General features: G+C 40.4%; 1 protein-coding gene across 1 annotated transcript in view; it reads right to left on the bottom strand.

Moving 5' to 3' along the window:
* The window catches only part of CYB5B (cytochrome b5 type B), a 39,582-nt gene that overhangs the window by 11,297 nt on the left and 1,250 nt on the right, over positions 1–27,035 (bottom strand). The window contains exons 2-3 of the mRNA XM_004057884.5: positions 5,268–5,396; positions 4,399–4,428 (exon numbers count right to left, since the gene is read on the bottom strand). Of these exons, the coding sequence (XP_004057932.1) occupies positions 4,399–4,428; positions 5,268–5,396 (159 nt within the window). The remainder of the gene's footprint in view (positions 1–4,398; positions 4,429–5,267; positions 5,397–27,035) is intronic.

The raw sequence follows: 27,035 nt of genomic DNA, 5'->3' as shown, positions 1-27,035 counted from the left end.
TTGCCATGTTGGACGGGCTGGTCTCGAACTCCTGGCCTCATGTGATCCGTCCACCTCAGCCTCCCAAAGTGCTGGGACTACAGTCGTGAGCCACAGTGTGCAGCCAACAAATAAAATTCTTAAGTAAAGAGAAGCAAGGTGAAGAATAGTATGTATGAGGCTTTTTACCTTTTTTTTTTTTTTTTTGAGGCGGAGTCTCACTCTGTCGCCCAGGCTGGAGTGCAGTGGCGCGATCTCAGCTCACTGCAAGCTCCGCCTCCCGGGTTCACGCCATTCTCCTGCCTCAGCCTCCCGAGTAGCTGGGACTACTCAAATTTTGGGCCTCCCCAAATGCTGGGATTACAGGCTTGAGCCACCGCGCCCGGCCAGCTTTTTACTTTTTTAAAGGAAATGATGGTTGGTTTGTCTGTCTATCCATCCATCCATCCATCCATCCTTATGAATGCATGGAATCTTTGGAAGAGTAAACAACAACAAAAAAATGATGGCTGGTTACCTCCAGGGAAGGGGAACTAAAAGTCTGAGAGCTGGATATACGAGGGAATTTTTTTTTTCTTTTTTTTTTTTTTTTGAGATGGCGTCTCGCTTTGTCGCCCAGGCTGGAGTGCAGTGGCGCGATCTCTGCTCACTGCAAGCTCCGCCTCCTAGGTTCATGCCATTCTCCTGCCCCGAGTAGCTGGGACTATAGTTGCCCACCGCCACGGCCGGCTAATTTTTTGTATTTTTAGTAGAGACGGGGTTTCACCATGTTAGCCAGGATGGGCTCTATCTCCTGACCTCGTGATCCGCCCGCCTCAGCCTCCCAAAATGCTGGGATTACAGGCGTAAGCCACCGCCCCCGGCCAACTTTTTTTATAGTATACTGTTTTGAACTATTTAAATTTTTTTTTTTTACCATGTACATTTTATAATACTCACTCAAAAAAAATGTAATGGGGAACAGGTCAAATTACTAGTCCTATTTGACTACAAGATTTGACTAGTAAAGCAGTTGAACTATTATCTAGATAATATCTGTTGAAGAAATGAATGAAATGGTGCCCACTTTTTTAGTCAGGTTACGATTTGTATGCACTTTATCTCTTGAACTGATGGCAGATTAAGTGATAAAACAGCTAACCAAGAAGTAAATACATCATCAAAGAGAGAATTCATAGACCACGAATATTTATAGGTTACTTGCTAAAGAGCAGGCAAGCAGGCAGGCAAACTGGCACAGAGAGCACTGAGTCTGTTTCTAAGGTGAGTTTCCATAACCAAAAACAGACCAGAAAAATGTTAAGTCAAATATAAGTAGGAGATTGACGGCTCTCAGCATGAGGGTTAATCCAGCAAGGAAGAGATTCACAAAGACAAATGGTTTTTAATTCTAGTTAGTTATTTTTGATTGAAGCGGGTTAAAAAAAAAATCTGTTGCTACATCTTTAAGTTTTTAAGTCTTTACGTTTTTAGTATAATAATTCTGGGCCTTCAACTCAGGTACTATCCATCTAACAATAAAACAGTGGTGACCATTAATTATTTACCTGTGTTATAAAAGTAATATGAAAGCTGTTTTCTAAAAGAATTAGGGAATGGTTACTGACTTACACTTTGGAATAGCAACATTTTGAGTGTTTCTTTCTTGGGGGGGCAGTAGGGATGGTGCAGTTCAGACAGGGAGTAGAAGAAGGAGAAGAAGTAGAAGTAGAAGAAGGAGAAGAAGGAAAATGGAAATGAAAACTCTCTCCCATAGGCTGAAGATACCTTTTAATTTGACTTTTAAAAATCACTTCTTCATAAAGATTCAGAAACCATGAACCAAGAGAAAGGAAGGTAACCAATGAAATGAACTCCATTTCCATTTCTTAATGGTGAATGTTTAAACCAGATAAAATATGGAGAAAAGAGATACCTACATCCTAGACACCAAGTGCCTATTTAAACCTCTGTAAGAAATAAATCTGAGAGATCAAGAATTTCTTCCTGGAACTGAAGTCAGGTTGGAATATAGCTCTATAAAAACCTATGTAGGTGGTCTTGAAAATGTTCCAAAAGGCCTTTCTTGCCTGATCTGCCTGAAGTAGAGCAGAGTGACTAGAAACACAATAGCCAGACTCTCTACTTAATGAAGACATGTCCCTTGAGTACAGTGACATGAGGAAAACAGGATTGAAAACACTGCCTTTAGTCACTTTTTAACCCAGATAGGGGCTAAACTACATTTGGAGACTTCTAAATTATTATAGAACTTGGTGAGCTTAAATGCTTTCTTTTTCTATCTTTCTTACAAAAAAATCTAACGCTCAATAGTTTTTTGGGTTTTGTTTTTTTTTTTTTTTTGAGATGGGTCATGCTGTGTTACCCAGATGGAAGTGCAATGGTGTTACCATGGCTCACTGCAGCCTCAAACTCCCGGGCTCAAGCTATCCTCCAGCCTCAGCCTCCCCAGTAGTTGGGACTGCAGGCACACATTACAATGCTCAGCTAATTTTATGATTTTTAAAAAATAGAGACAGGGTCTCACCATGTTGCCCAGGCTGGTCTCCAAGTGCTGGGCTCAAGCCATCCTCCCATCTCAGCCTCCCAAAGTGTAGGGATTACAGGCGTGAGCCACTGCACCTGGATGGCTCAATGGTTTTAATTCAGCTGAGAAATCTCTAATTCTTTGGCCTATAGAAGGCAGACAATGCTTACCACAGAAGAGAATTAAATTTTCCTAAGTTTTCAAATGAAAAGATGGGCATATCATTCAGCAAAAAGTTTGGGCTTAGCTACCTACTTATCACCTAGATTACTTAAATTGCAAATTCCTAAACCCTATCTCCAGAGATTCCAAAGCAGTAGGAGTAGAAGCCCAAGAAATAAACATTTCCTATATATATTCATGTACATACCCAGGGATTCCAATTGAGGTGATACAAGAACAGAATTTGGGGAACATTGTTCTACATTCCTAAGAATGGTCCTAACTGTACTACCAAGAAAGAAAAACAGCAACAAGAAGCAATCTGTAGACTTCTAGACATTGTAATTGCAAACATATTTTTTCTATTGTTTTAATATAAAAGATGCTCTCATAGTTGCTGTGCAGAAATGTGTTATGGCTCCTATATCCTTTGAATCAGATGTTGACCTCTGAAAGTGGTATTTTCTGGACATGTTCAATATACAAATCAAGGCCACGCTTAGTTCAAATTTTACCATAATAACACAAGTTATTAAGAGTAAGCAACAACAAAAAATGATGGCTGGTTACCTCCAGGGAAGGGGAACTAAGACACTGAGAGCTGGAGACAGGAGGCAACTTTTTACAGAATACTGTTTTGAACTATTTAATTTTTTTTTTAAGGATTCAAGAATGGATAGTACATGTGTTAGGAGGAGAGGACAAACAACCAACAGTTGTTACAAAGTGTTTTAAGAACCATTTCATTCCCCTTTCAGAAACAATTCAATAGTTCAGAGTAGCAGTCTAGCAACATGGAAGAGTTAATTTACACAAACACTCTGGATTGCAGGGCAACAGATGGCAGACACTGTTAAGCAAGCAATCTCTTGAGTTAATAGAATTCTTGTGTCTAGGCCAACTTTAATTGCTGTGTCAAACCTATTCAGTAATTTTGGCTCAATGAGGAATGGGAAGCAAGCAGCAAGGAGGAGGAAAATGGAAGGGAGGCAGCATCACTTTCCTATGTTCTAGGTGGCACCTAAACTGCTGTCCCTTTAAATTAGAGTGCTGTGTAACAGCTATCTGAAGGACAGAAATTAAGGAAAATTGTTAGGGAATAAGGGAAATGAACCACCTAGCATGTGGGAGGCAGAAAATGGTTCCATATTTTCTTCCTGGTATGCAATGTAGTACACATTAAAGTTTTCAAACACTCAAATACTTAGTCTTTTGTTTTCGCTGTATTACTAAGTAACCGGGAAGGGTGTGGGCCTGTTTGAGCCCACAGGATAAAAGAATTAAATTTGGAAAATAAGTACAGAAAGGCCTCTGTATTACAGATAAAGAAGACAACCTATAAGAAACAAAACAACTTTGCAATTATTTTTTTCCAACACAGAAACAATTATTATCACTTGTTCTACATAATGTAAAAGTAAGATATTTTTTCACAACTGAACCCATAAACTAATTTCTTTCAAAACCACACAGGGCATAGCTTTGGAGTTTCAGTTAAAAAAAAAAAAAAAGCGTATAAAAGCATTAGCAAAATGTTTCCTACTGTTCAAGACTCAGCTATTCTTTTATTCCTGAGATGATACTGAGTCCAAATTCCAGAAAAATAGGATTTTTGCTTGGGGAAAAAGTAAATACTTTGTAACTTCTCTTGTTAAGAAAAAATGTTTCAAAAAGCAGTCCTACTTGAGTAAACAGAAATATAAACACAAGACAAACCGCTGACTTCTTACCTTGCTACCATTTTCAGGTTTAAGGTCACTCTGTTAAAAAAAGGAAAACAAATAATATTTTAAGACATATCCAAATGAATTCTCACTATATGCTTGTTTCTAACTTTGGAACATGAGACTATATTCTGGTGATAGTGAATTCCCTGGGAGATTTGAGGATCCATAGAAAGATACCCCTACTCTGAGCATATCAGAGTCCCTTGTTAGAATGGTATATATGGATAGTTTTTAAAGTCCATAATTACTACCTTTAGCAAGGAGCTTGCAAAAACAAGCAAACCACTATTTTAGGTAAAGGTGTTATTAACTGCATTACAAAAATAAATCAACACATAAAAATAATCCAGAATCAGTTCCCTTAGCTTTTTAGAGATATTACATGTGCTACCTGGCAAAGAAGAAGCTATATCCTAGCACAGTAAGACTAGACAATTTTGGAGAAAATTTAGCCTGATGGCTAGATTGAATGAATTTCCATTTTAATAACTTTTTTTTTTTTTTTTTTTTGAGACAGTCTCGCTCTTTCGCCCAGGCTGGAGTGCAGTGGTGCAATCTTGGCATACTTCAACCTCTGCCTCCCAGGTTCAGGCAGTTCTCGTGCCTCAGCCTCCTGAGGAGCTGGAATTACAAGTGTGCGCCACCACACCCAGCTAATTTTTGTATTTTTTAGTAGAGGTGGGGTTTCACCATGTTGGCCAGGCTGGTCTCGAACTCCTGACCTCAAGTGATCCGCCTGCCTTGGCCTCCCAAAGTACTGGGATGACAGGTGTGAGCCACCACGCCCAGCCAATAATTCATTTCTTCATCCTGTTCTGCAGCTGTTGAGTAGTTTTCTCTGCATAAGGGCTCCCATCTCTGATAGTTCTTACCGGATGGATATCACCAATATAGTACTGCTTCAGCATTTCTCTGGCATCAGAAGAGTGTCCTACATCTTCAAAGCTTTCACTTGCATCTACACCAGCTTGTTCCAGCAGAACCTCTTCTCCTCCAGGGTGCTACAAGGAAAAGATATTTACTGAACCGAGGGTTCTCTGAAAAGCAAACCAACAAGTTACTTTCCCATACCCCTTTCTTCCTTTCTCCCTTTAATAGAAATAATGGAACAAATTGACATTGTGTGGTGCCTGACAGGATGCAATGGGAAGAACACAGCATAACTTCTGTGATACTGTGGTCAAAAATGCATCATATGGGGATTACTGTGAGGACACCTAGGACAACCACAAATTTAGAAATATTCTACAAAATCTCTCTGGACAGGTCTGGCCTGTGATCTCTAAAGATACCACAGTCATGAAAGTCAAAGAAAGAGTGAAGAAACTGTTCCAGATTGAAGGAGGCTAGAGATTCATGACAACTGGGAATAATGGGTGATCCTAGGTTGGTTCCTTTTGCCAATATTATTGAGATAGCTGCAGAAACCTGACTGAGGACTCCAGGCAAAGGATATATGCAATTCTTTATTCTATTCTTGCAACTTTTCTGTAACTTTGAAATTGTTTCAAATTAAAAAGTTAACTAGGCCAGGCACGGTGGCTCATGCCTGTAATCCCAGCACTTTGGGAGGCCAAGGCGGGCAGATCACTTGAGATCAGGAGTTCAAGACCAGCCTGGCCAACTTGGTGAACCCGTCTGTACTAAAAATACAAAAAGTGCCAGGCATGGTGGTGGCGGGTGCCTGCAGTCCCAGCTACTCAGGAGGCTGAGGCAGGAGAATCACTTAAACCTGTGAGGGGGAGGTTGCAGTGTGCCAAGATCACGCCACTGCACTCTAGCCTGGGCAAAAGAGCGAGACTCTGACTCAAAATAAATGAATAAATAAATAAGTTAACTATATAAAGTAGTACCTCAGGAAGTAGATTCTATAACTATCAGCTATGTGACCCTGCACAAGTTATTAAAAAAATTGAGATGTCTTTAGTTCCTTACTTGTAAAATGGAAATATTAATGAGTACCTGTCTTGACAACTATTGTACATATTAAATGAGATAAGCATATAAAACACTTTGTACTCCAGAAGAGCATAATATAATACCATCTACAATTTTTAAATGAAGATACATATATGCATATTTATACCCACGCATAAAATATCTCTGAAAATGGTCAAAGAACCTAGTGGCTGGGAGATAGAGTAGAAGGAAGACTTCACCACATACTCTTCTGAAAAAAATTTTTTTTTTTTTTTGAGATGGAGTTTCGCTCTTGTTGCCCAGGCTGAAGTGCAATGGCACAATCTCAGCTCATCACAACCTCTGCCTCCCGGGTTCAAGCGATTCTCCTGCCTCAGCCTCCTGAGTAGCTGGGATTACAGGCATGCGCCACCATGCCCAGCTAATTTTGTATTTTTAGTAGAGACGGGGTTTCTCCATGTTGGTCTCGAACTCCCAACCTCAGGTGATCCACCCGCCTCGGCCTCCCAAAGTGCTGGGATTAAAGGTGTGAGCCACCATGCCCAGCCTCTGAAACTGTTTTACCAAATAAAGCATTACTTACTCAGAAAATTAACCATTTTGAAAAATTATATTTAGCACAGTCCTTGACTTAAATACTCAAAAAACATTTACTTAAAGTAGCAAATTTAGAATTTATATTATTTAATATATCGAAATTTGTATTTTTGAAATATTAATGCTTTTTACTTTTTATAACAACCATTTCAGCAGGAATAAATTATCATTCCTATTTTAAATAAATGTTAATTCAATTGAAGTATAAAAACTGTAAGTGTTACTTCCCAGTCATAGTCACCAGCCTATGAGCTCCCTGAGGATAAGGATAACTTCTATTTTTATCTCCTAAAAGGTCTCCACCCAGTGAGTGGGTCTCACATCCCAGTATTTAAGAATGCTATTTTACAGCAAGAGTAAGACAGCCACAATTCACTTGTTATTATATCTGAAACTCTCAGGTTATTATATCTGAAACTGTTCTTTGTTGTGGAACTAAGTCATCAGTTCTGGAATTATGTCCCAATTTGTTCTATACACCTAAACTATGGATGATATTTTTTCCTTTTGACACAACCCAACTATTGTGTTGCCTTTCAGAGTAAAAGGACAATAAAACTCCTTCATAGATTACAACATTTCAGGGAATGACTGAATTTTTGACTTGCTACACAGTTCTTTCTACAAGTACTTTCACTTTCATCAGTCTCTCACCACTTATAAACAAGAGGAAGCACAACACTTTTTTAAAATATTAAGTAAAAATTACATATTCGCTGTGGTAAATTTGGAAAAAAGAATAATCAACTAGAGTCCTGGAACAGAAATAAGTCCAGTTAACAATTTGGTGCATAAAACTTCATTTTTCCTGTGTATTCTTTCAATCATTTCAGCCATTAGTCTACAATTTTTTATTGAATCCTTACTATTTTGTGTGGTAGGCAGTGATAAATAAAAGTTTTTTGTGTTCTCACAAAGTGAATTCATGTAGTACATAATGTTTTATAGCCTGCTTCTTTTTTTTTTCACTGAAGCAAGTGGGGGTCAGAGTGATCAAACAAAATTCTTTGGTTTAATAACTTTCACTCTAAAATATGGTCTTAATAGAGATGGCTTAGAACAAGCAAAAAGACGTCAGGGAGCTCTTGGTTTCTGTTTAGAACTCTATAGTCTCCAGATAGAGTTAGCGAAAATCAAATGGATGCAGGGCTGCCATGGGCCACTGGCAGCCCAGCTGGAGAAGTTGGAATCACTGCACTAGGCCCGAAGCTATAGCAGGGTCTTGGCCAGTCTTAGGCCAAGATAATGCCCAGGCTGAGGAGCATAAGAAGGCCTCGATGAAAACCCAAAGAGCCCTGGCACCCCAGGAGAAGCCAGACCAGCTCTCAGTGAAGACAGACGGTAGGAGCTACTGTCCAACTCCAGCATCAGCCACTGGATGGTCCCGCCCATGTTTATCATCTGCTTCTTCTCAGATATGATCTGCCACTACATGTTCATCCTGGTACAGAGCGACAAGAAGCTCACCCAGGAGCAAGTATCTGACAGTTAAGTCCTAATTTGAAGCAGAGCCTTCAGTGAAAATGGAAATTACATTCCCAAAAAGTCTTTTTCTTGACATGAGACTATTACATCAACAACCCAGAGAATAAAAATATCACCACTTCCTCCCACTATGCTCTCAGGCATGATGAAAGGAAATATAACAAACGTCATCCCTATGATTCTTACTTGTGAATGGATCAACATTGACATACTCAGGCATTGTTGCAACCAAGGTCCTATTTCCACTGACCCTCTGTTTTTTGTTGTTGTTGTTTGTTTGTTTGTTTTGAGACGGAGTCTCACTCTGTTGCCCAGGCTGGAATGCAATGGCACAATCTCGGCTCACTGCAACCTCTGCCTCCCAAGTTCAAGCGATTCTCCTGCCTCAGCCTCCCAAGTAGCTGGGACTACAGGTGCCTGCCACCATGCCCAGCTAATTTTTGTGTTTTTAGTAGAGACAAGGTTTCACCACGTTGGCCAGGCTGGTCTCGAACTCCTGACCTCAGGTGATTCACCCGCCTTGGCCTCCTAAAGTGCTGGGATTACAGGCATGAGCCACTGCACCCGGCCGACCCTCTGGTTTGAAGCCTATGCTGCAGCAAGTTATCAAACTACTCACATTAGATCCACCCTGAATGAGCTCTGCATCCTGGTATTTCCTCAACGTATTTGGGCTTCAGAGAATTTACTGTGATTCTAGGCCAAGATAATGGCAACTGACCAATAAGAAATGAGGCAGGAGCAGATGACCAGAGCAGCCATGGCCATGCACACAGAAGCCAGCAAAGCTTCCAAGACAAAGTAGAAAGTTCTGGAGCTGATGGGTCACCGGTGGACACCAGATGATGTCAAAGAGCTCATGGGCAAAGGCCTTCACTTTGAAGTTATGTTCAAAAGGGAGTTACAAGACCAAGTGCCATGGCTCACGCCTGTAATCCCAACATTTTGGGAGGCTGAAGAGGGCGGATCACGTGAGGCCAGGAGTTTGAGACCAGCCTGGCCAACGTGGTGAAACCCTGTCTCTACTAAAAGTACAAAAATTAGCTGGGTATGCTGGCGCTCACCTGTAATCCCAACTATTCGGGAAAACCACTTGAACCCAGGAGGTGAAGTTTGCAGTGAGCCACAATCGCGCCACTGCACTCCAGCCTGGGCAATACAGTGAAGCTCTGTCACAAAAAAAATTTTTTTTAAAGTTATAAACCTCTATTTTTTGAAGACCAAGCAGTAAAAATTAGCTCTGCCAGAACTTGGAGTAGTCCTTAACCTGCTAACTTGTGTTTGAGCTAGAGACTCTCAGAATTAAAAAAAAAAAAAAAAAGAAAAAAAAAAGGATAGCTAGGCACAGTGGCTTACACCTGTAATCCCAACACTTTGGGAGGCCAAGGCAGGAAGATTGCTTGAGGCCAGGAATTCAAGACCAACCTGGGCAACCAAGCAAGACCTTGTTCTCCACAAAAAAAATTTTAAAAATTAAAAAATTATCCAGGCATGGTGGCCTGTAGTCCTGGCTACTCAGGAAGCTGAATTAGGAGGATCATCCAGGAGCCAAGGAATTCGAGGCGTGGCGCCACTGCACTGCAGCCTGGGCAACAGAGACCCTGTCACTAAAAAAATTAAAAATACATAAATATTAAAAAGTAAAAAATAATAATTTAAAAAGAAAGATATATGAGCCGCTGAGCATGCAGCAAGGATCATTCTTATCTGAGCCAGGTTTCCCTTTATGCCTGAAACGAGAAAAAATGCAGTATGTGTGCTGGATGATTTACAGGGAAAGAGCCATTTAAAAAATGTTTTACATTTTCCTTCTGGTGACTCTAGAAATGAGAGGCAGAGAAAGGGGAAAACTTAAGCTAGCCAAAATATAAACATTTACCAAAAATTCAATCTTTGAAAAAGCATTATTATTTTCTGAAAGATTTCATGTAAACAAAAAAAGAAAAAGCATTATCAATTATAACTAATTATTATATGCAGTCTGACTTTTAATCACAGTAAGCTCCTATTTTCTTGAGATCCAAGCACCCTGCATTTTTATATTTAATTGTGTTAGTATTTTTATAACTTTCTTTACAAAAGTAATAATTTTCATTACCAAAAATTTAGCAACTATAGATAAATAAAATGAATCTCCCTGTATTGTTCATTCTGAGCCTACAGGATGACATGAAGAGCAAATACGTGAAAACTTCATTCACACAAACTCTTTTCACACAGATTATCCAGAGCCAGGAGACGTAGCAAACCTTCTATATATTTTAATACTATCCAGGGAAAATTAGTGACCCTGACATACTGCTAGATCTATTTCCCATCTAGGGAACTTTCAGGATCATCAAAGACAGGTTAAGTAATGGGAAGTTCTTGATCTAGAGTTGAGAATATTATCAAACCCACTGAAAAAAAATGAGTTTCTATACTGTATATGTCCAGTCAGTTGAACTAAAAACCCCAGATATTCTAGATAAGAGTTTACATAACTTTTTAAGAAGGCAGAGAGATCAACTGCTGGCAGACATGTAGGTGAGGGTTGCACAGGAATTTTTCTGTCTGGAATAAATGTCCAGGGAAGTGGCAGGGTACCATTCCTGTATCAACAGGTAGATGAAATTTGCATAATGAGCACTGTAATCAAGAAGAAATGACTCTTGACTACAAATTAAACCATCTCACTTTCTCTTTAAGAAATAAATCAAAGAGAAGTAAGGCCAGTCGTGGTGGCTCATGCCTATAATCCCAGCACTTTGGGAGGCTGAGGTGGACAGATCACGAGGTCAGGAGACTGAGACCATCCTGGCCAACATGGTGAAACCCTATCTCTACTAAAAATACAAAAAATTAGCTGGACGTGGTGGCATGTGCCTGTTAAGTCCCAGCTACTCAGGAGGCTGAGGCAGGAGAATCACTTGAACGTGGGAGGTGGAGGTTGCAGTGAGCTGAGATTGTGCCACTGCACTCCACCCTGGGCAACAGAGCAAGACACCGTCTCAAAAAAAAAAAAAAAGAGAGAAGTAAAACTGGGAAATCAGAATAATATCTGTGGACTGATTAATGTCAATATCCTGGTTGTGATACCATACTGAAGTCTTGCAAAATGTTACAAATGGGAGAAGAGTACAAAGGATCTCTATCATTTCTTACAACTACATATGAATCTACAATTATCTCAATAAAAATTTCCATTAAAAAATCAAATGAAGGCCAAGCACGGCGGCGCAGGCCTGTAATCCCAGCAGTTTGGGAGGCCAAGGTGGAAGGATCGCTTGAGCCTGGGAGTTCATGACCATCCTGGACAACATAGTGAGACACTATCTCTTTAAAAAAAAAAAATCAAATGAGATCCCCTAATATATACTAAAGAGAAATGTGTAATAGATATATGTATTTACACACACACACACACAACACACACGGCCATAGCAGCATTATTCATTACAGTCCCAAACTGGAAACAGCCCAAACATCTACAGCAGAGTATGTACAAAATGAGATATAATCATACAATGGAATCCTAATCTGCAATGAAAAAGAACGAACCACTGCCACATACACAACACATGAGAATGCAACATGTTGAACTGAAGAAACCAGACACAAAAGAATATATACTATGAAATTTCCATTTATAAAAAGTTCAAACACAGGCAAAATGAATCTATGCTGTTATGGTAATACAGTGGGTACCTCTGGGGATGAGGAAGAACCAGATGGTGGTTATACAAGTGTGTTCACTTACTACAGTGACATCTTATGGCTAAATCTCAAAAATATAGGCAGTATGTAAAGTAAATTCATAGAAACACAAAGTAGAATGTGATCGCCAGGCACTGGGGAAGGAAAAAAAGGGAATTTGTTTAATGAGTATAGTCTCATTTTTGTAAGATGTAAAAGTTCTGGAGATCTGATTCACAACAATATTCAATATTCAATATTTAAAACAATTGAATTGTACACTTAAAAATGTTTAAGATGGGCCAGGTGCAGTGGCTCAGGTAACTATAATCCCAGGACTTTGGGAGGCTGAGGCAGGAGGATCACTAGAGGCCAGGGGTTGGAGACCAGCCTGGGCAACACAGCAAGACCCCGATCTATATTAAAAATAAAGAAAAAAAATTGGCCAGGTGTGGTGGTGCACATCTGTAGTCCCAGCTACTTGGGAGGCTGAGGCAGAAAGATTGCTTGAGCCCAGGAGTTCAAGGCTACAATGAGCTACAATCACACCACTGCACTCGAGCCTGAGTGACAGAGCAAGACCCTGTCTTTAAAACAAACAAATGTTTAAGATGGTAGATTTCGGCTCACACCTGTAATCCCAGCACTTTGGGAGGCTGAGGCAGGTGGATCACTTGAGGTTGGGAATTTGACCCTAGCCTGGCCAACATGGTGAAACTTTATCTCTACTGAAAATACAAAAATTAGCTGGGTATGGTGGCCCGCACCTGTAATTCCAGCTACTCAGGAGGCTGAGGCAGGAAAATCACTTGAACCTAGGAGGTAGAGGTTACAGTGAGCAGAGTTCATGCCACTGCACTCCAGCCTAGGTGACAGAGTGAGACTGTCTCAAAAAAAAGATGGTAGATTTCATGCTGTTTTTATCATAATATAAATTTTTAAGTAAAATACAATTAAAAATAGAAACAGGCCGGGCGTGGTGGCTCACAACTGTAATCCCAGCACTTTGGGAGGCCAAGGTGGGCGGATCATGAGGTCAGGAGTTCCAGGCCATCCTGGCCAACATAGTGAAACACCATCTTTACTAAAAATACCAAAATTAGCTGGGCCTGGTGGCGGGCACCTGTAGTCCCAGCTATTCGGGAGGCTGAGGCAGTCGAATCGCTTGAACCCAGGAGGCGGAGGTTGCAGTGAGCCAAGATCGAGCTCCCATTTGATTTTTCACAAGGATGCCAAGTCTATTCAGTGAAGGAAAGAACAGTCTTTTCAACAAATGATGCTGGGAAACTGGATTTCCACATGCAAAGGAAAGGTTGAACCCCTACCCCACACCATATTACAAAAATTAACTCAACAACCTAATATAAAATATCAACAACCTAAATATAAAAGCTAAAATCATAAAACTCTTAGAGAAAACATAAGGGTAAATGTTCATGACCTTGAGATTGACAATGGATTCTTAGATATGATACCAAAAGCATGGGCAACAACAAAAAAAAACAGATAAATTGGACTCCATCAGAATAAAAACTTTTGAGCATCAAAGGACATCAAGAGTAAAAAGACAATCTACCGAATGTGAGAAAATATTTGCAAATCATATATCTGATCAAGAATTAATATCCAGAATATATAAAGAACTGTAACCTAACAACAAAGACACTCCAATTTAAAAGTGGGCAAAGAGCTCTCTCGCTCTCTCTCCTTCTCACATTCAAATTTAAAAAAAGGCAAAGAACTCTAGTAGACACTTCTTCAAAGAAAATACACAAATGACCAATAAGAAGATGAAAAGATGTGCAATATCAGTAGTCATTCAGGAAATGAATTCTGTCAGAAAGGGACTCCCCACACCAAAAAAAAAGAAATGAAAATCAAACCATAACGAGACACCACTTTACACCTGCTAGGATGGCTACAATTAAAAAAAAAAATCGAAAAATGGGATCTTTGTACATTGCTGGTGGGAATATAAAATAGTGCAGCTGCTGTGGGAAACAGTTTGGAGGTTCCTCAAAAAGCCAAACGTAGAATTTCCATATGACCCAACAATTCCACTCTTAGATATGTCCAAATGAATTAAAAACAGATTCACACAGATACTTGTACACCAATGTTCACTGCAGCATTGTCCACAACAGCCAAATGGTAGACAACCCATGCCTATAAACAGATGAATAGATACACAAAATGTGGTATATACATAAAATATTATTCAGCCTTAAAAATGAATGAAATTCTGATACATACTACAACATGAATGAACCTTGAAGACATTATGCTAAGTAAAATAAGCCAGATACAACTGGACAAATATTGTTGATTCCATTTATATTCTAGAGTAGTCAAATTGATAAAAACAAAAAATGGAACTGTGATTACCAGAGGCTGGGAAGAGGGGGAAATAGGGAGTTATTTAATAAGTACAGAGTTTCAGTTTGGAGTAATGAAAAATTCTGGAGATAGATGGTACTGATGATTGCACAGCAACGTGAATGTACTTAATGCCACTGAACTGTATGCTTAACAATTAATAAAATGGTAAATAAAAATAAAACAAAACACATTATGCTAAGTGAAAGAAGCCAAATACAAAATGACAAATATTATTTGATTCCATTTATATGCGGTACCTAGAACAGGCAAATTCAATAGAGACAGAAAGTAGATGAGAGGTTAGCTTGAGTTTGGGGAGAGGAATACGGAGTTATGGCTTGATGGTTAGAGTTTCTGTTTGGAGTGGTAACGAAAAAGTTTTGGAAATACATGGTGGTGATGACTGCATAACAGTGTAAACGTAATTAACGCCACTGAATTATACTACTAAAAATGGTTAAAATGACAAATTTTGTTATCTATATTTCACCACAATAAAAGAAAGAGTAAAGTTAGGTTTATATATCTATAATTAATATAAACTAAAAATGTGCTTTTGTCTGAATCCTAACAAAACAAGACAGAAGTGTATGGGGGGGTTATGCTCAGTAGTCTAGATTAGTTGTCTGTACTATTCAAATCTACTAGACACTCAAAAATTCCTCCCTACTTTTTATTAAGTAAACCTAGTAAGACAGTAGATATTTCCCATTTTTTTCTAGGATTTGCTTTGTATTTAAACCTCTTGTGAATTTGCAAAAAACATTCTTCCAACCTGAATAGGCTTTGTACTTTAACACTAATGGACTCTTTGTCTACTTAATATTAATATTATGTACACAGTTACACAATATTACAAATGAAATGTTTCAAATAAACTATACTGCAACCGAAATTATAAACTGCCAAAAAAGATGAAACAATGATTGTGATCTATTCATTTCTGTCTAAATCAAGCAATAATAATCAAGTGAAATACTTTACAGCTACAAAGGAAATTGTGTAATGTCCTCTTGTGAAAAATTTTATCCAGTTCAACTGTCCAAAGAATATGTGATAGTAGGGGAAATCTACTGACTTTTCCTTAAGTTCATTTACTTTACTAAGTATTTTTGGAGAGCAGACAGAAAATCTATGTTTCAACAAAGAAGAGGACAAATTCCTTATGGAAAATAATACTTCCAGATTACTAATTCTATGGAAATAGGGGACTGATGGGCAGAAAAGAGGAGAATGTGAAGAATGGCAGTTACAGAATAAAAATCTTGTTGGAAAAAAAATTACACAAATTATCTGTAGGTGGAAATTCCATAGTGATGTAATAAAAATATAACAATGGAGATATACTAGAGATCACCTGACTTGGAAAATGAAATCTAGAAACATTAAGATTGAGGAAGTGCAAAATTAGGCCTAGTGATGAAAAGGGGGTCCTCTAGCCAAACACATTACCTCACCAAAATAAAACATGGAGGTTAAAATTTTAGAGAAGACAAAAACTACTTCCTAAAAAACAGTCTGCAGGGCAGAGAAAGATAACAGACCTGGGGGGTGAACAGGAGGAAACAGTGCAGGTCTATAGGTATTTGCATTTGGGTTAGAATGAGCCCGATAAGAAAAGGCTGTCACCTAAGAGAGGCAAACCAGCTGGCTGCCAGGAATGGTGTAACCTTGGCAGGGTCTGAAGTTCAGGTCTGCAGATCCAAACATAACTTGACATCCTTATCCCCCCAGATGGGGTCCCACTGCACTGATTCTCACAATGCCATATGTACCTTCAAGATATTTATGTATCACAATTGCAATTATTTATTTAATATCTTTCTTCTCCATCAGACTAGATAAGCTCCATTGGGAACAGAGACCACGCCTGTCCCATTCATGGCTGTTTTAGAACACAGCATGGTGCCTGGAACATAATGGGAGCTGTGAGTGAGCACACACACTGCTCACAAGCGCAAACACACATGTGAGTGCATGCCATGCCCCCGGGCAAAATGAATAAATAAATGAAAGTAGATTCCTTGATCAGGTCACCTCACCTGGGCAGTGATAGAGGTTAAATTCTGCCTCATCTTATTTCTCACCTTCCCTAGAACTAACCACTTGGAACCACTCTTGGCAGAGAGCATTCTTTCTATAAAATTATAATGTTAGGCCAGGCACAGTGGCTTGCTTCTGTAATCCCAGCATTTGGGAGCCTGAGCCAGGAGGATCACCTGAGGTCAGGAGTTTGAGACCAGCCTGACCAACATGGTGAAACCCTGTCTCTATTAAAAACACAAAAAATTAGCCAGGTGTGGTGGCGGGTAACTGTAATCCCAGGTACTCGGGAGGCTGAGGCAGAAGAATTGCTTGAACCCGGGAGGCAGAGGTTGTAATGAGCTGAGACCGCGCCACTGCACTCCAGCCTGGGAGACACAGTGAGACTTCGTCTCAAAAACAAATAAATTAATTAAATTTAATTATAATGTTAATTCCACTGGACAGGCAACAATCAACTTTCTTTTGACCAGCCTTGGAGAAGTACAGTAGGAATTATTAGTCAAACGCCAAAGCTTTCAAGAAATACCCTAGGATTGTACCAAATAGAGCCTGCATTCTCAGGCAAGGCCACTCTATATCTCACACAACAATTACTTGGGCACAGATCTTCCCTGCAAATCCAAGTCATCTAATTTACCTTTCAATCCTTCAAAGCACTTGCCACTTGGTACTCAAAAGATGCTGCAGGAAACAATGCAATTTTGTATTAAATGCAATTTTGTATTAAAAACAAAAATAATCACTAACACTTACAGAGCTCTTTAAGCCAGGTAGTATGCCAGAATAAGTCTATATATGCATTATTTAAATTACTTGTCACAACCACAACTACCTTGTGAAGTATGTGCTATTATCTCCATTTTACAGAGGGAAAAGGGCCTTTACAGAGCTTATTTCCACAAGGTTCCACAACTATTAAGTGGTAAAGTAGAAAGCTCAACCAGACACTTGGACCCCAAAGCTAATACCCAGCCCCTAGAAAAAAATGCTTTCAAGTCAAAAATAACAAACAACCCAATTTTACAAAGGGCAAGACCAGATACTTCATAAAAAGGCATATATAAATGGCCAATAAGCCCATGGAAAGATACAACATCATTAGTCATCAGGAAAATGCAAGTTAAAACCACAATTATATACCATTACACACCCATTACAATGGCTTTTTTTTTTTTTTTTGAGATGAAGTCTTGCTCTGTCACCCAGGTTGGAGTGCAGTGGCGTGATCTCAGCTCACTGCAACCTCCACCTCCCGGGTTCAAGCGATTCTCCTGCCTCAGCCCAAGTAGCTGGGACTACAGGCACCTGCCACCATACGTGGCTAACTTTGTATTTTTAGAAGAGATGGGGTTTCACTATGTTGGCCAGGCTGGTCTCGATCTGCTGACCTCATGATCTGCCCACCTCAGCCTCCCAAAGGGCTGGGATTACAGGCGTGAGCCACAGCACCTGGCCAACCACACACCCATTAGAATGGTTAAAAGTAAAATAACTGACAAATACAATGTGTCAATGAAGATGTGAAGAAACTGGAAAACCTACATTGTGGTGGGAGTATAAAATGATATAAACACTTTGGGAAATGCTCTGGCAGTTGCTTAAAAAGTTAAACAGACATATAACCTAGTAATCTCACTCCTAGCAATTTTACTACTAGGTATTTGCCCAGGAGGAATAAAATCATATGTCCACACAAAGATTTGTACATGACAGTTCCTAGCAGTTTTATTCGTAACAGCCCCAAACTGGAGACAACCCAAATGTCAATCAACAAGTGAACGGATAAACAAATTTTGGTATGTTCACACAATGAAATCGTAAGTTACAAATCACTGATAACAGAAAAAATAGATGAATCTCACAGATATACTGAGCAAAAGAAGCTAGATAGAAGAGTACATACTATAGTGTTAGAAATAAAATCAGTGTGTATGGGGAAAACACTGGTAGAAATGTTCTACAGTTATGTGCCACATAATATGGTCAACAATGGACCATATATATGATGGTGGTCCCATAAGATTATAATACCATATTTTTATTGCACCTTTTCTATGTTTAGATGCACAAATACTTGTTATTGTGTCACAACTGCCTACAGGTTTGTACAGGTTTATAGCCTAGGAACAAGAGACTATACCGTACAGCTAAGGTGTGTAGTAGGCTATACTACCTAGGTTTGTGTAAACATACTCTATGATGTTTGTGAAGGGGTAAAATCAACTAATGATGCAGTTCTCAGAATGCACCCTCACTGTGAAGTGACCCATGACCGTATATTGATTGTGATGGTGATTATACAGATGAGACATTTGTCAAAACTCACTGAACTCTACATTCAAAATCTGTACATTTTATTGTCCCTACATTTGATTTCAATTAAGTTGATTTAGAGAAAAAAATGTGACAGCAAAATATTGAAAAATCCAAATGTTTATCAATAGGATACTGCTTAAATAATGATCCATATAATAAATCCTATGCAGCTGTGGTGAAGGAGGAGGAGGGATGCCAGTCACTGCTATGGAAAGATCCCTGAGATACACAGTTAAGTGAAAAAGGCAAGACACAGATGAGTGTGCATAGTATGTTATCTTTTGTGTAAAAAAAGAGAAACTACATTCACTTTGGCTTGTACAGGCAAAAAGAAACTAGAGGGATACACAAACAACGGTAGTTAACTTTAGGAGGCAGTGAAACTGGGCAGAGGGGAAGGTGGCTTTTCACTATATACCTGTCTGACCTACTTAAAAAATGAAAAAATTACCTAGGTTCCAGGAAAGGGGTATCTGTTCTAACTTCCCTATACCACATTCCCAATCCTTCCAAATTATATTTAAAATGTGAACGAAGCTATAAAACAGACCTAATTCCATACTCTGCAGCCATGAAAAACATTGAGGCAGATCCTAGGGTACAGTTAAGAGTACAGGCCACAGGCCGGGCATGGTGGCTCAGGCCTGTAATCCCAGCACTTTGGGAGGCTGACGCAGGCGGATCACCTGAGGTCAGTAGTTTGAGACCAGCCTGGCCAACATGGCAAAACCCCGTCTCTATTAAAACTACAAAAATTAGCCAGATGTGGTGGCAGGTGCCTGTAATCCCAGCTACTTAGGAGGTTGAGGCAGGGAGAATCGCTTGAACCTGGGAGGTGGAAGTTGCAGTGGGCCGAGATCGCGCCATTGCACTCCAGCCTGGGTGATAGAAAGAGACTCTGTCTCAAAAAAAAAAAAAAAAAAGAGTACAGGCTATAGGGTCACAGTGCTTGAGTTCAAATCTCACCTGTGCCACCTAACTTTATGACTCTGTGAAAGTTACTCCTCTGCTCCTGTTTTCTCATCTCTAAAACAGGTTGTTGGGAGGCTTAAAAGAGAAATTACATGTAAAGCACTTAGAATAATAAGCACTCAATAAATACTATGACGACTACGAGGGCAAATCAACTAATAGAATACTGTGACTCTATTTCTGTATATATTTGTACATATTCGTATATATAAGTATATACATGTTTGCACATATAAGTATATGCACGGAAGATGTAGTATTCAAACAAATTATTGGGATTGAAAGAGTTTAGCCTACCCTAACTTAAATGTGTTCAGAACATTTACGTTAGCCTACAGTTGGGCAAAATCATCTAACATGAAGCCTATCTTACAATAAAGTGTTGAATATTTCATGTAATTTATTGAATACCATACTGAAAGTGAAAAACAGAATGCTTGTATGAGTACTCACATATCACTTTCACACCATGGTAAAGTCAAAAAATTTTAAGTCAAGCCCTAATAAGTCAGGGACTGTCTGTAAATTGCTTCAATGTCATCCCTCATCTTAAAACATGTCAGTGGTTTTCTATTACCTTTTGGATCAAATCCAAACTACCTACCAGACCTTGCATGTCCTGGCTCCCGCCTAGCTCTCTGGCCATTCTTGTCCTTCATTCACTATAGACACAGCTTCTTTCAGTCCCACTAATGTGCCAAACTCTTGCTTGACTTCAAATGCTGCTGGAATGCTCTTTTCTGTATTCTTTCCAAATCAGGTTCATGACCATCAGCTCAATTAAAAGTTATCTTCTCACAGAGGCTTTCCCAGATCACTCTTATTAAATTAAATCTTTCCTGATTTTTCTTTCTCAACTCATTTGTTTTCTTCATAAAAGTGCCATAATTTAAAATTATTTCATCTGTCTGTTTTTGTTTTGACTCCTCTAGAATGGTAGCTGACTCCTCTAGAATTGTAGCTTCAAGAAGGCCGTATCATGGGATATTTTTGTTTTGTTTGTTTTGAGACAGGGTCTCGCTGTCACCCAGGCTGGAGCGCAGTAGTGCTATCTCGGCTCACTGCAGCCTCGATGTCCTGGCCTCAAGCCCTTCTCCCACCCCAGCCTCCTGAGTAGCTGGGACTACAGGCTCATGCCACCATGCTCGTCTAATTTTCGTATTTTTTGTAGAGACAGGGTTTCGCCATGTTGCCTAGGCTGGTCTCAAACTCCTGAGCTCAAGTGATCTGTCCACCTTGGCTTCCCAAAGTGCTGGGATTACAGGCGTGAGCCACTGCACCCAGCTTTGTTTTGTTTTTAAGACAGAATCTCACTCTGTCGCCCAGGCTGGGGTTCCATGTTTATGTTTATTTTTATACACCACCAGGGCCTACTACTATACAGAACTTAACAAATATTTGTTGGGTTAATAAAATGTTATCCCATTATGAGATGGGCCCTAAAGTAATATTCTCATTTATGGTGAGTTTCTAAAAACACATATAGGCCGGTGCCCTGGCTCACACCTGTAATCCCAGCACTTTGGGAGGCCGAGGTGGGCAGATCACTTGAGGTCAGGAGTTCAAGACCAGACTACCTAACATGGTGAAACCCCATCTCATAAAAACTAGCCAGGTGTGGTGGGAGGGACCTGTAGTGCCAGCTACTCCAGAGGCTGAGGCAGGAAAATCGCTTGAACCCAGGAGGCAGAGGTTGCAGTGAGCCAAGGTAACGCTATTGCACTCCAGCCTGGGCGACAAAACAAGACTCCATCTCAAAATAAATAAATAAATAAATACACATATAAAGCTTTAAAATAGGGCTGGGCATGGTGGCTCACACCTGTAATCCCAGCACTTTGGGAGGCCGAGGCGGGTGAATCACCAGAGGTCAGGAGTTCAAGCCCAGCCTGACCAACATGGCAAAACCACATCTCTACTAAAATAGGAAAATTAGCCGGGCATGGTGGCATTCACCTGTAATCCCAGCTACTCAGGAGGCTGAAGCAGGAGAATCACTTGAACCTGGGAGGCAGAGGTTGCAGTGAGCCGAGACCATGCCATTGCACTGCAGCCTGGGCGACAAGAGTGAAACTCCGTCTCAAAAAAAAAAAAAAAAAGTTTTAAAATATCACAATGTTATTTCAAGTTACTCTTTTGACAAATGACTATTTATACACAAGTCAATGGCTTCCAAATTTTCACTTGTAATACCCAGTAAGAAAATAATTTTACACTGCAATCCAATAAACACCATATACATGAGATATTATAGGCCAGGCACAGTGGCTCATGCCTGTAATCCCAACATTTTGGGAGGCCAAGGCGGGAGGATCACTTGAGCCCAGAGTTTGAGGCCAGCCTGGGCAACATGATGAAACCCCATCTCTACAAAAAAAATACCAAAAAATTAGCGGGGTGTGGTAATACATACCTGTAGTCCCAGCTACCTGGGAGGCTGAGGCGGAGGATTGTTTGAGCCCAGGAGGCAGAGGCTGCAGTGAGCCAAGATGGCACCACTGCACTCAAGCCTGGACAACAGAGCCAGACTGTCTCCAAAAAAAGAAAAAAAAAGACATTATATATAACTGAACAAAGTTTCACAAAATTTTACCCTTGATAAGAGAGATGCACTTTGATATTTTCTATTCAATGTCATAAGATATTACAATCATTTTTATGTGATTTTTCTAAACTACTAAATGGTGGAAAGATAATGACATGTACTACTTTCATTCATGATTTCAACAACTCATGAATGCACTGATTCAAACAATGCAAAATTAATCTGCCAGGGAAAGACAATTCAATTATATTACTAATTCTAAACTACCACATTCAAACTCCAGTATCATACTCTAACCAGTCATTAATCAAAAAAATGGTAAGCTACAGACACAGGACACTTAAGATTAGGAACCTCTTGCTAAAGGAGGGGCCCCAAAGTGACATCAGATTGGAAAGAGAAGGATGAATACCAGTGTAAATCTTCCCTCTCTCATCTAATAGCAACCCAACTCTTGAAGACTCATAAGCCAAAAACTTTGGTGTTATCCTTGACTCATTTTTCTTTCATTCCCCAAATCTGGCACATCATTAAATCCTATTGGCTCTTCCATCACAACACATCCAAAATCTGACACTTGTTCTGGTACAACCCACTATCTCTTGCCTAATTACTAAAACAGCCTCCTAACTGGTCTCCTCAATTCTGCCCTTGTCCTCTTAAGAAGGCAAAGCCAGCTGGACTTCCTGGGTGGAGTGGGGACTTGGCAAACTACAGTCTAGCTAGAGGATTGTAAATGCACCAATCAGTACGCTGTAAAAATGCACCAATCAGCACTCTGTGTCTAGCTAAAGGATTGTAAATGCACTAATCAGCACTCTGTAAAAATGGACCAATCGGCACTCTGTAAAATGGACCAATCAGCAGGATGTGGGCGGGGACAAATAAGGGAATAAAAGCTGGCCACCCCAGCCAGCAGCAGCAACCTGCTCTGGTCCCTTTCCACACTGTGGAAACTTTGTTCTTTCACTCTTCACAATAAATCTTGCTGCTGCTCACTCTTTGGGTCTGTGCCACCTTTAAGAGCTATAACACTCACTGCGAAGGTCTATGGCTTCATTCTTCAAGTCAGAGAGACCAAGAACCCACCAGAAGGAACCAACTCCAGACACACTCTTCCTTCAGTCTTTCACAACAATGTAGTCAGAACGATCCTATTACGCCTTTAAGTCACATCATGTCACTCTTCTGCTCCAGTGATTTCCCATCTCAGAATAAAAGCCAAAGTCCTTCCTAAAACCTATGAAGTTGTACATGATTTGTCCTCCCCTGATCATTCTGATCTCATGTGGAACTATTCAACCACTGTGGCCTCCCTGACTGTTCCTCAAACATACCAGACATCCTCCCATCTCAAGGCCTTTGAACTTGTTTCCTCTGCCAGGAATGCTCTTCCTACAGATACCCTCATGGCTAGCTCCTTTACTTTGCTCCTGGCCTTTACTTAGTCATCTTCATAAAGTTATCTCACCACCATCGCTAAAATTTCAAACCCTCCTCCTCACACCACATAAATATTCCACAGTCCTCTTCCCTGTATTATTTTTCTTTTTTTTTCTTTTGTGACGGAGTCTCACTCTATCACCAGACTGGAGTTCAGTGCCACAATCTTGGATCGCTGCAACCTCCACCTTCTGGGTTCAAGTGATTCTCCTGCCTCAGCCTCCCAAGTAGATGAGAGTACAGGCACATGCCACCATGCCCAGCTAATTTTTTTATTTTTAGTAGAGATGGGGTTTCACCATGTTGGCCAGGATGGTCTCAATTCCGACCTCATGATCCACCCACCTCGGCCTCCCAAAGTGCTGGGATTACAGGCATAAGCCACTGTGTCCAGCCCCCTGTATTATTTTTCTTCTTAGCACTTACCACTACCTAACATAGTATATATTTTAGTTATTTACTCTGCTTATTGTCTGTCTCCTGTGCCATGTAATCTCCATGAGGGCATAGCTGTTTATTCACTACTAAATCCCCAGCACCTAGAACAGTGTCTGGAACATAGTAAAGGCTTAATAAATATTTGAATAAGTGAATGAATGAATAGGCTTGGAATGAACAAGAAAACAGAATAAACAAGAATAGCTAATTAGGCTGAGCACAGTGGCTCACACCTGTAATCTCAGCACTTTGGGAGGCCCAGGCAGGAGGATCCCTTGAGCCCAGGAGTTCCAGACCACACTGGGCAACAGTGGGACCCCAATTCTTTTTTTTTTTTTTTTTTTTTTTTTCTGAGATGGAGTCTGACTCTTGTCGCCCAGGCTGGAGTGCAATGGCGCGATCTTGGCTCACTGCAACCTCCACCTCCAGGGTTCAAGCGATTCTCCTGCCTCAGCCTCCTGAGTAGCTGGGATTACGGGTGTGCGCCACCACGCCCAGCTAATTTTTTTGTATTTTTAATAAAGACGAGGTTTCACCATTTTGGTCAGGCTGGTCTGGAACTCTTTACCTCGTGATCTGCCCGCCTTGGCTCACAAAGTGCTGGGATTACAGGCATGAGCCCACACCCAGCCAGTGGGACCCCAATTCTACAAAAAATTTTAAAAATTAGCCAGGCGTCATGGTGCACACCTTTTCCCAGCTATTCGGGAGGTTGAAATAGAAGGATCACTTGATCCCAGGAGACTGAGGCTGCAGTGAGCTGCACTCCAGCCTGGGTGAAAGTAAGACCTTGTCTCAAAAAACAAAACAAAAAAAACAAAACTGCCGGTAAAGAGCTGCGGCTCAAGCTCCAAGAGAAACCTTGGCACATTAGTGATGTCTCTGGCTATATCAGCATGTGGTTGAAACAGGTTAGTTACTTCTGGAATCTTCACAGAGGAAAAAAAAAAAAGAAAGAAACAGGTTAGCAACTATTACTTGAGACTGAATTAATGCTCTCTGTAAGGGCTGAGTGTTCCCTCCAAGCTCACCATCTATTCTGAATCAATCAAGAAAAAAAATGGGGGGAAATAAAACCACAAATGAAAAACATGATTTTTTTTTTTCTTTTTTTGAGACGGAGTCTCACTCTGTCACCCAGGCTGGAGTGCAGCAGCGCCATCTCAACTCACTGCAGCCTCCACCTCCCAGGTTTAAGCGATTCTCCTACCTTAGCCTCCCAAGTAGCTAAGATCACAGGTGCCACCAAGCCTGGCTTATTTTTGTATTTTTAGTAGAGACGAGGTTTCGCCGTGTTGGCCAGACTGGTCTCGAACTCCTGAACTCAGGTGATCTGCCCGCCTGTGCCTCCAAAAGTGCTGGGATTGCAGGCATGAGTCACTGCGCCCGGCCAAAAAACTTGATTTTCTACCCATTCTGAACCATGCTTTAGCATGAAACTTATTATGAAGCAAATACCAGAAGTCATAGCTAAGGCTAGAATTTTGAAGTAATGCTATGCAGACAAGAGAAATCAAGGGATCTGTCAAATCTGCTACTAATTGATTGTATGACCAGGATCTCTCCGAACCTGTTACTTGTACCTCTGTTAAAAAAAAAATCACTACTATCCAAGTCACCCTCCACTAGCTGTTTTGAAAGTCCTTTTTTTTTTTTTTTGGAGTCTCGCTCTGTCACCCAGGCTGGAGTGCAGTGGCGCAATCTTGGCTCACTGCAATCTCCGCCCCCCCGGGTTCAAGTGATTCTCCTGCCTCAGCCTCCTGAGTAGCTGGGATTACAGGCGCCCGCCACCACGCCCAGCTAATTTTTGTATTTTTAGTAGAGTCGGGATTTCACCATGTTGGTCAGGCTGGTCTGGAACTCCTGATCTCGTGATCCGCCCGCCTCAGCCTCCCAAAGTGCTGGGATTACAGGCGTGAGCTACCACACCTGGCCGGGAAAGCACTTTTTTTTTTTTTTTTTGAGATGGAATCTCGCTGGGTCCCCCAGGCTGGAGTGCAGTGGCGCGATCTAGGCTCACTGCAAGTGCCGCCTCCCGGGTTCACGCCATTCTCCTGCCTCAGCGTCACGAGCAGCTGGGACTACAGGCGCCCGCCATCACGCCTGGCTAATTTTTTGTATTTTTAATAGAGATGGGGTTTCGCAGTGTTAGCCAGGATGGTCTCGATCTCCTGACCTCGTGATCCGCCCGTCTCGGCCTCTCAAAGTGCTGGGATTACAGGCGTGAGCCACCGCGCCCAACTGGAAAGCACTTTTAAAAGCATAAAATGCCATACACCATACAAATGCAAGAAGTTAGTAAATTCTGAGTTTGTTAAATTATTGTTCACTATTAAGATTTATTAAAAATAATGTTCTTTGGGGGAAACTTAAATTTTAAAAGTTTTTAGAATTAAAAGTCAGGATGCAGAGATTTCTCTTTTAGGCCCCAAATTAATCGAAAAAATATTTCACTAGTATATTTGCTTCAGAGAAATAGAAGTGAACTTTCAAAAGTCATTAATCTATTGCTCAAAATAAAATGATCACACACACACCGAAAATCAAAGCTTCAAACCAATCTTTAGTGGCTGCATATCACTAGTTGCCTGGGGTTGGGAGAGAATGACTGCAAAGGGAAAGGAAGCTTTTTAGAATGATGAAAATGGTTTATGTCTTAACATGGATGAATACATTTTTCAAAACTCATCAAAATGTACATTTTAGATAGGCACAATTTACGTATGTACATTACACCTCAATAAAGTTAGTTTAAATTTTTAGAAGTCTATCCTGTTTCCTTAAAAAAAAAAAAATTAGTTGCACCATGGTCTCAAAGATAATT

This window comes from Gorilla gorilla, chromosome 18 (genome assembly GCF_029281585.2).
Source record: "Gorilla gorilla gorilla isolate KB3781 chromosome 18, NHGRI_mGorGor1-v2.1_pri, whole genome shotgun sequence".
Lineage (NCBI taxonomy): Eukaryota > Metazoa > Chordata > Mammalia > Primates > Hominidae > Gorilla > Gorilla gorilla.
This window is presented reverse-complemented; position numbering and strand designations above follow the sequence as displayed.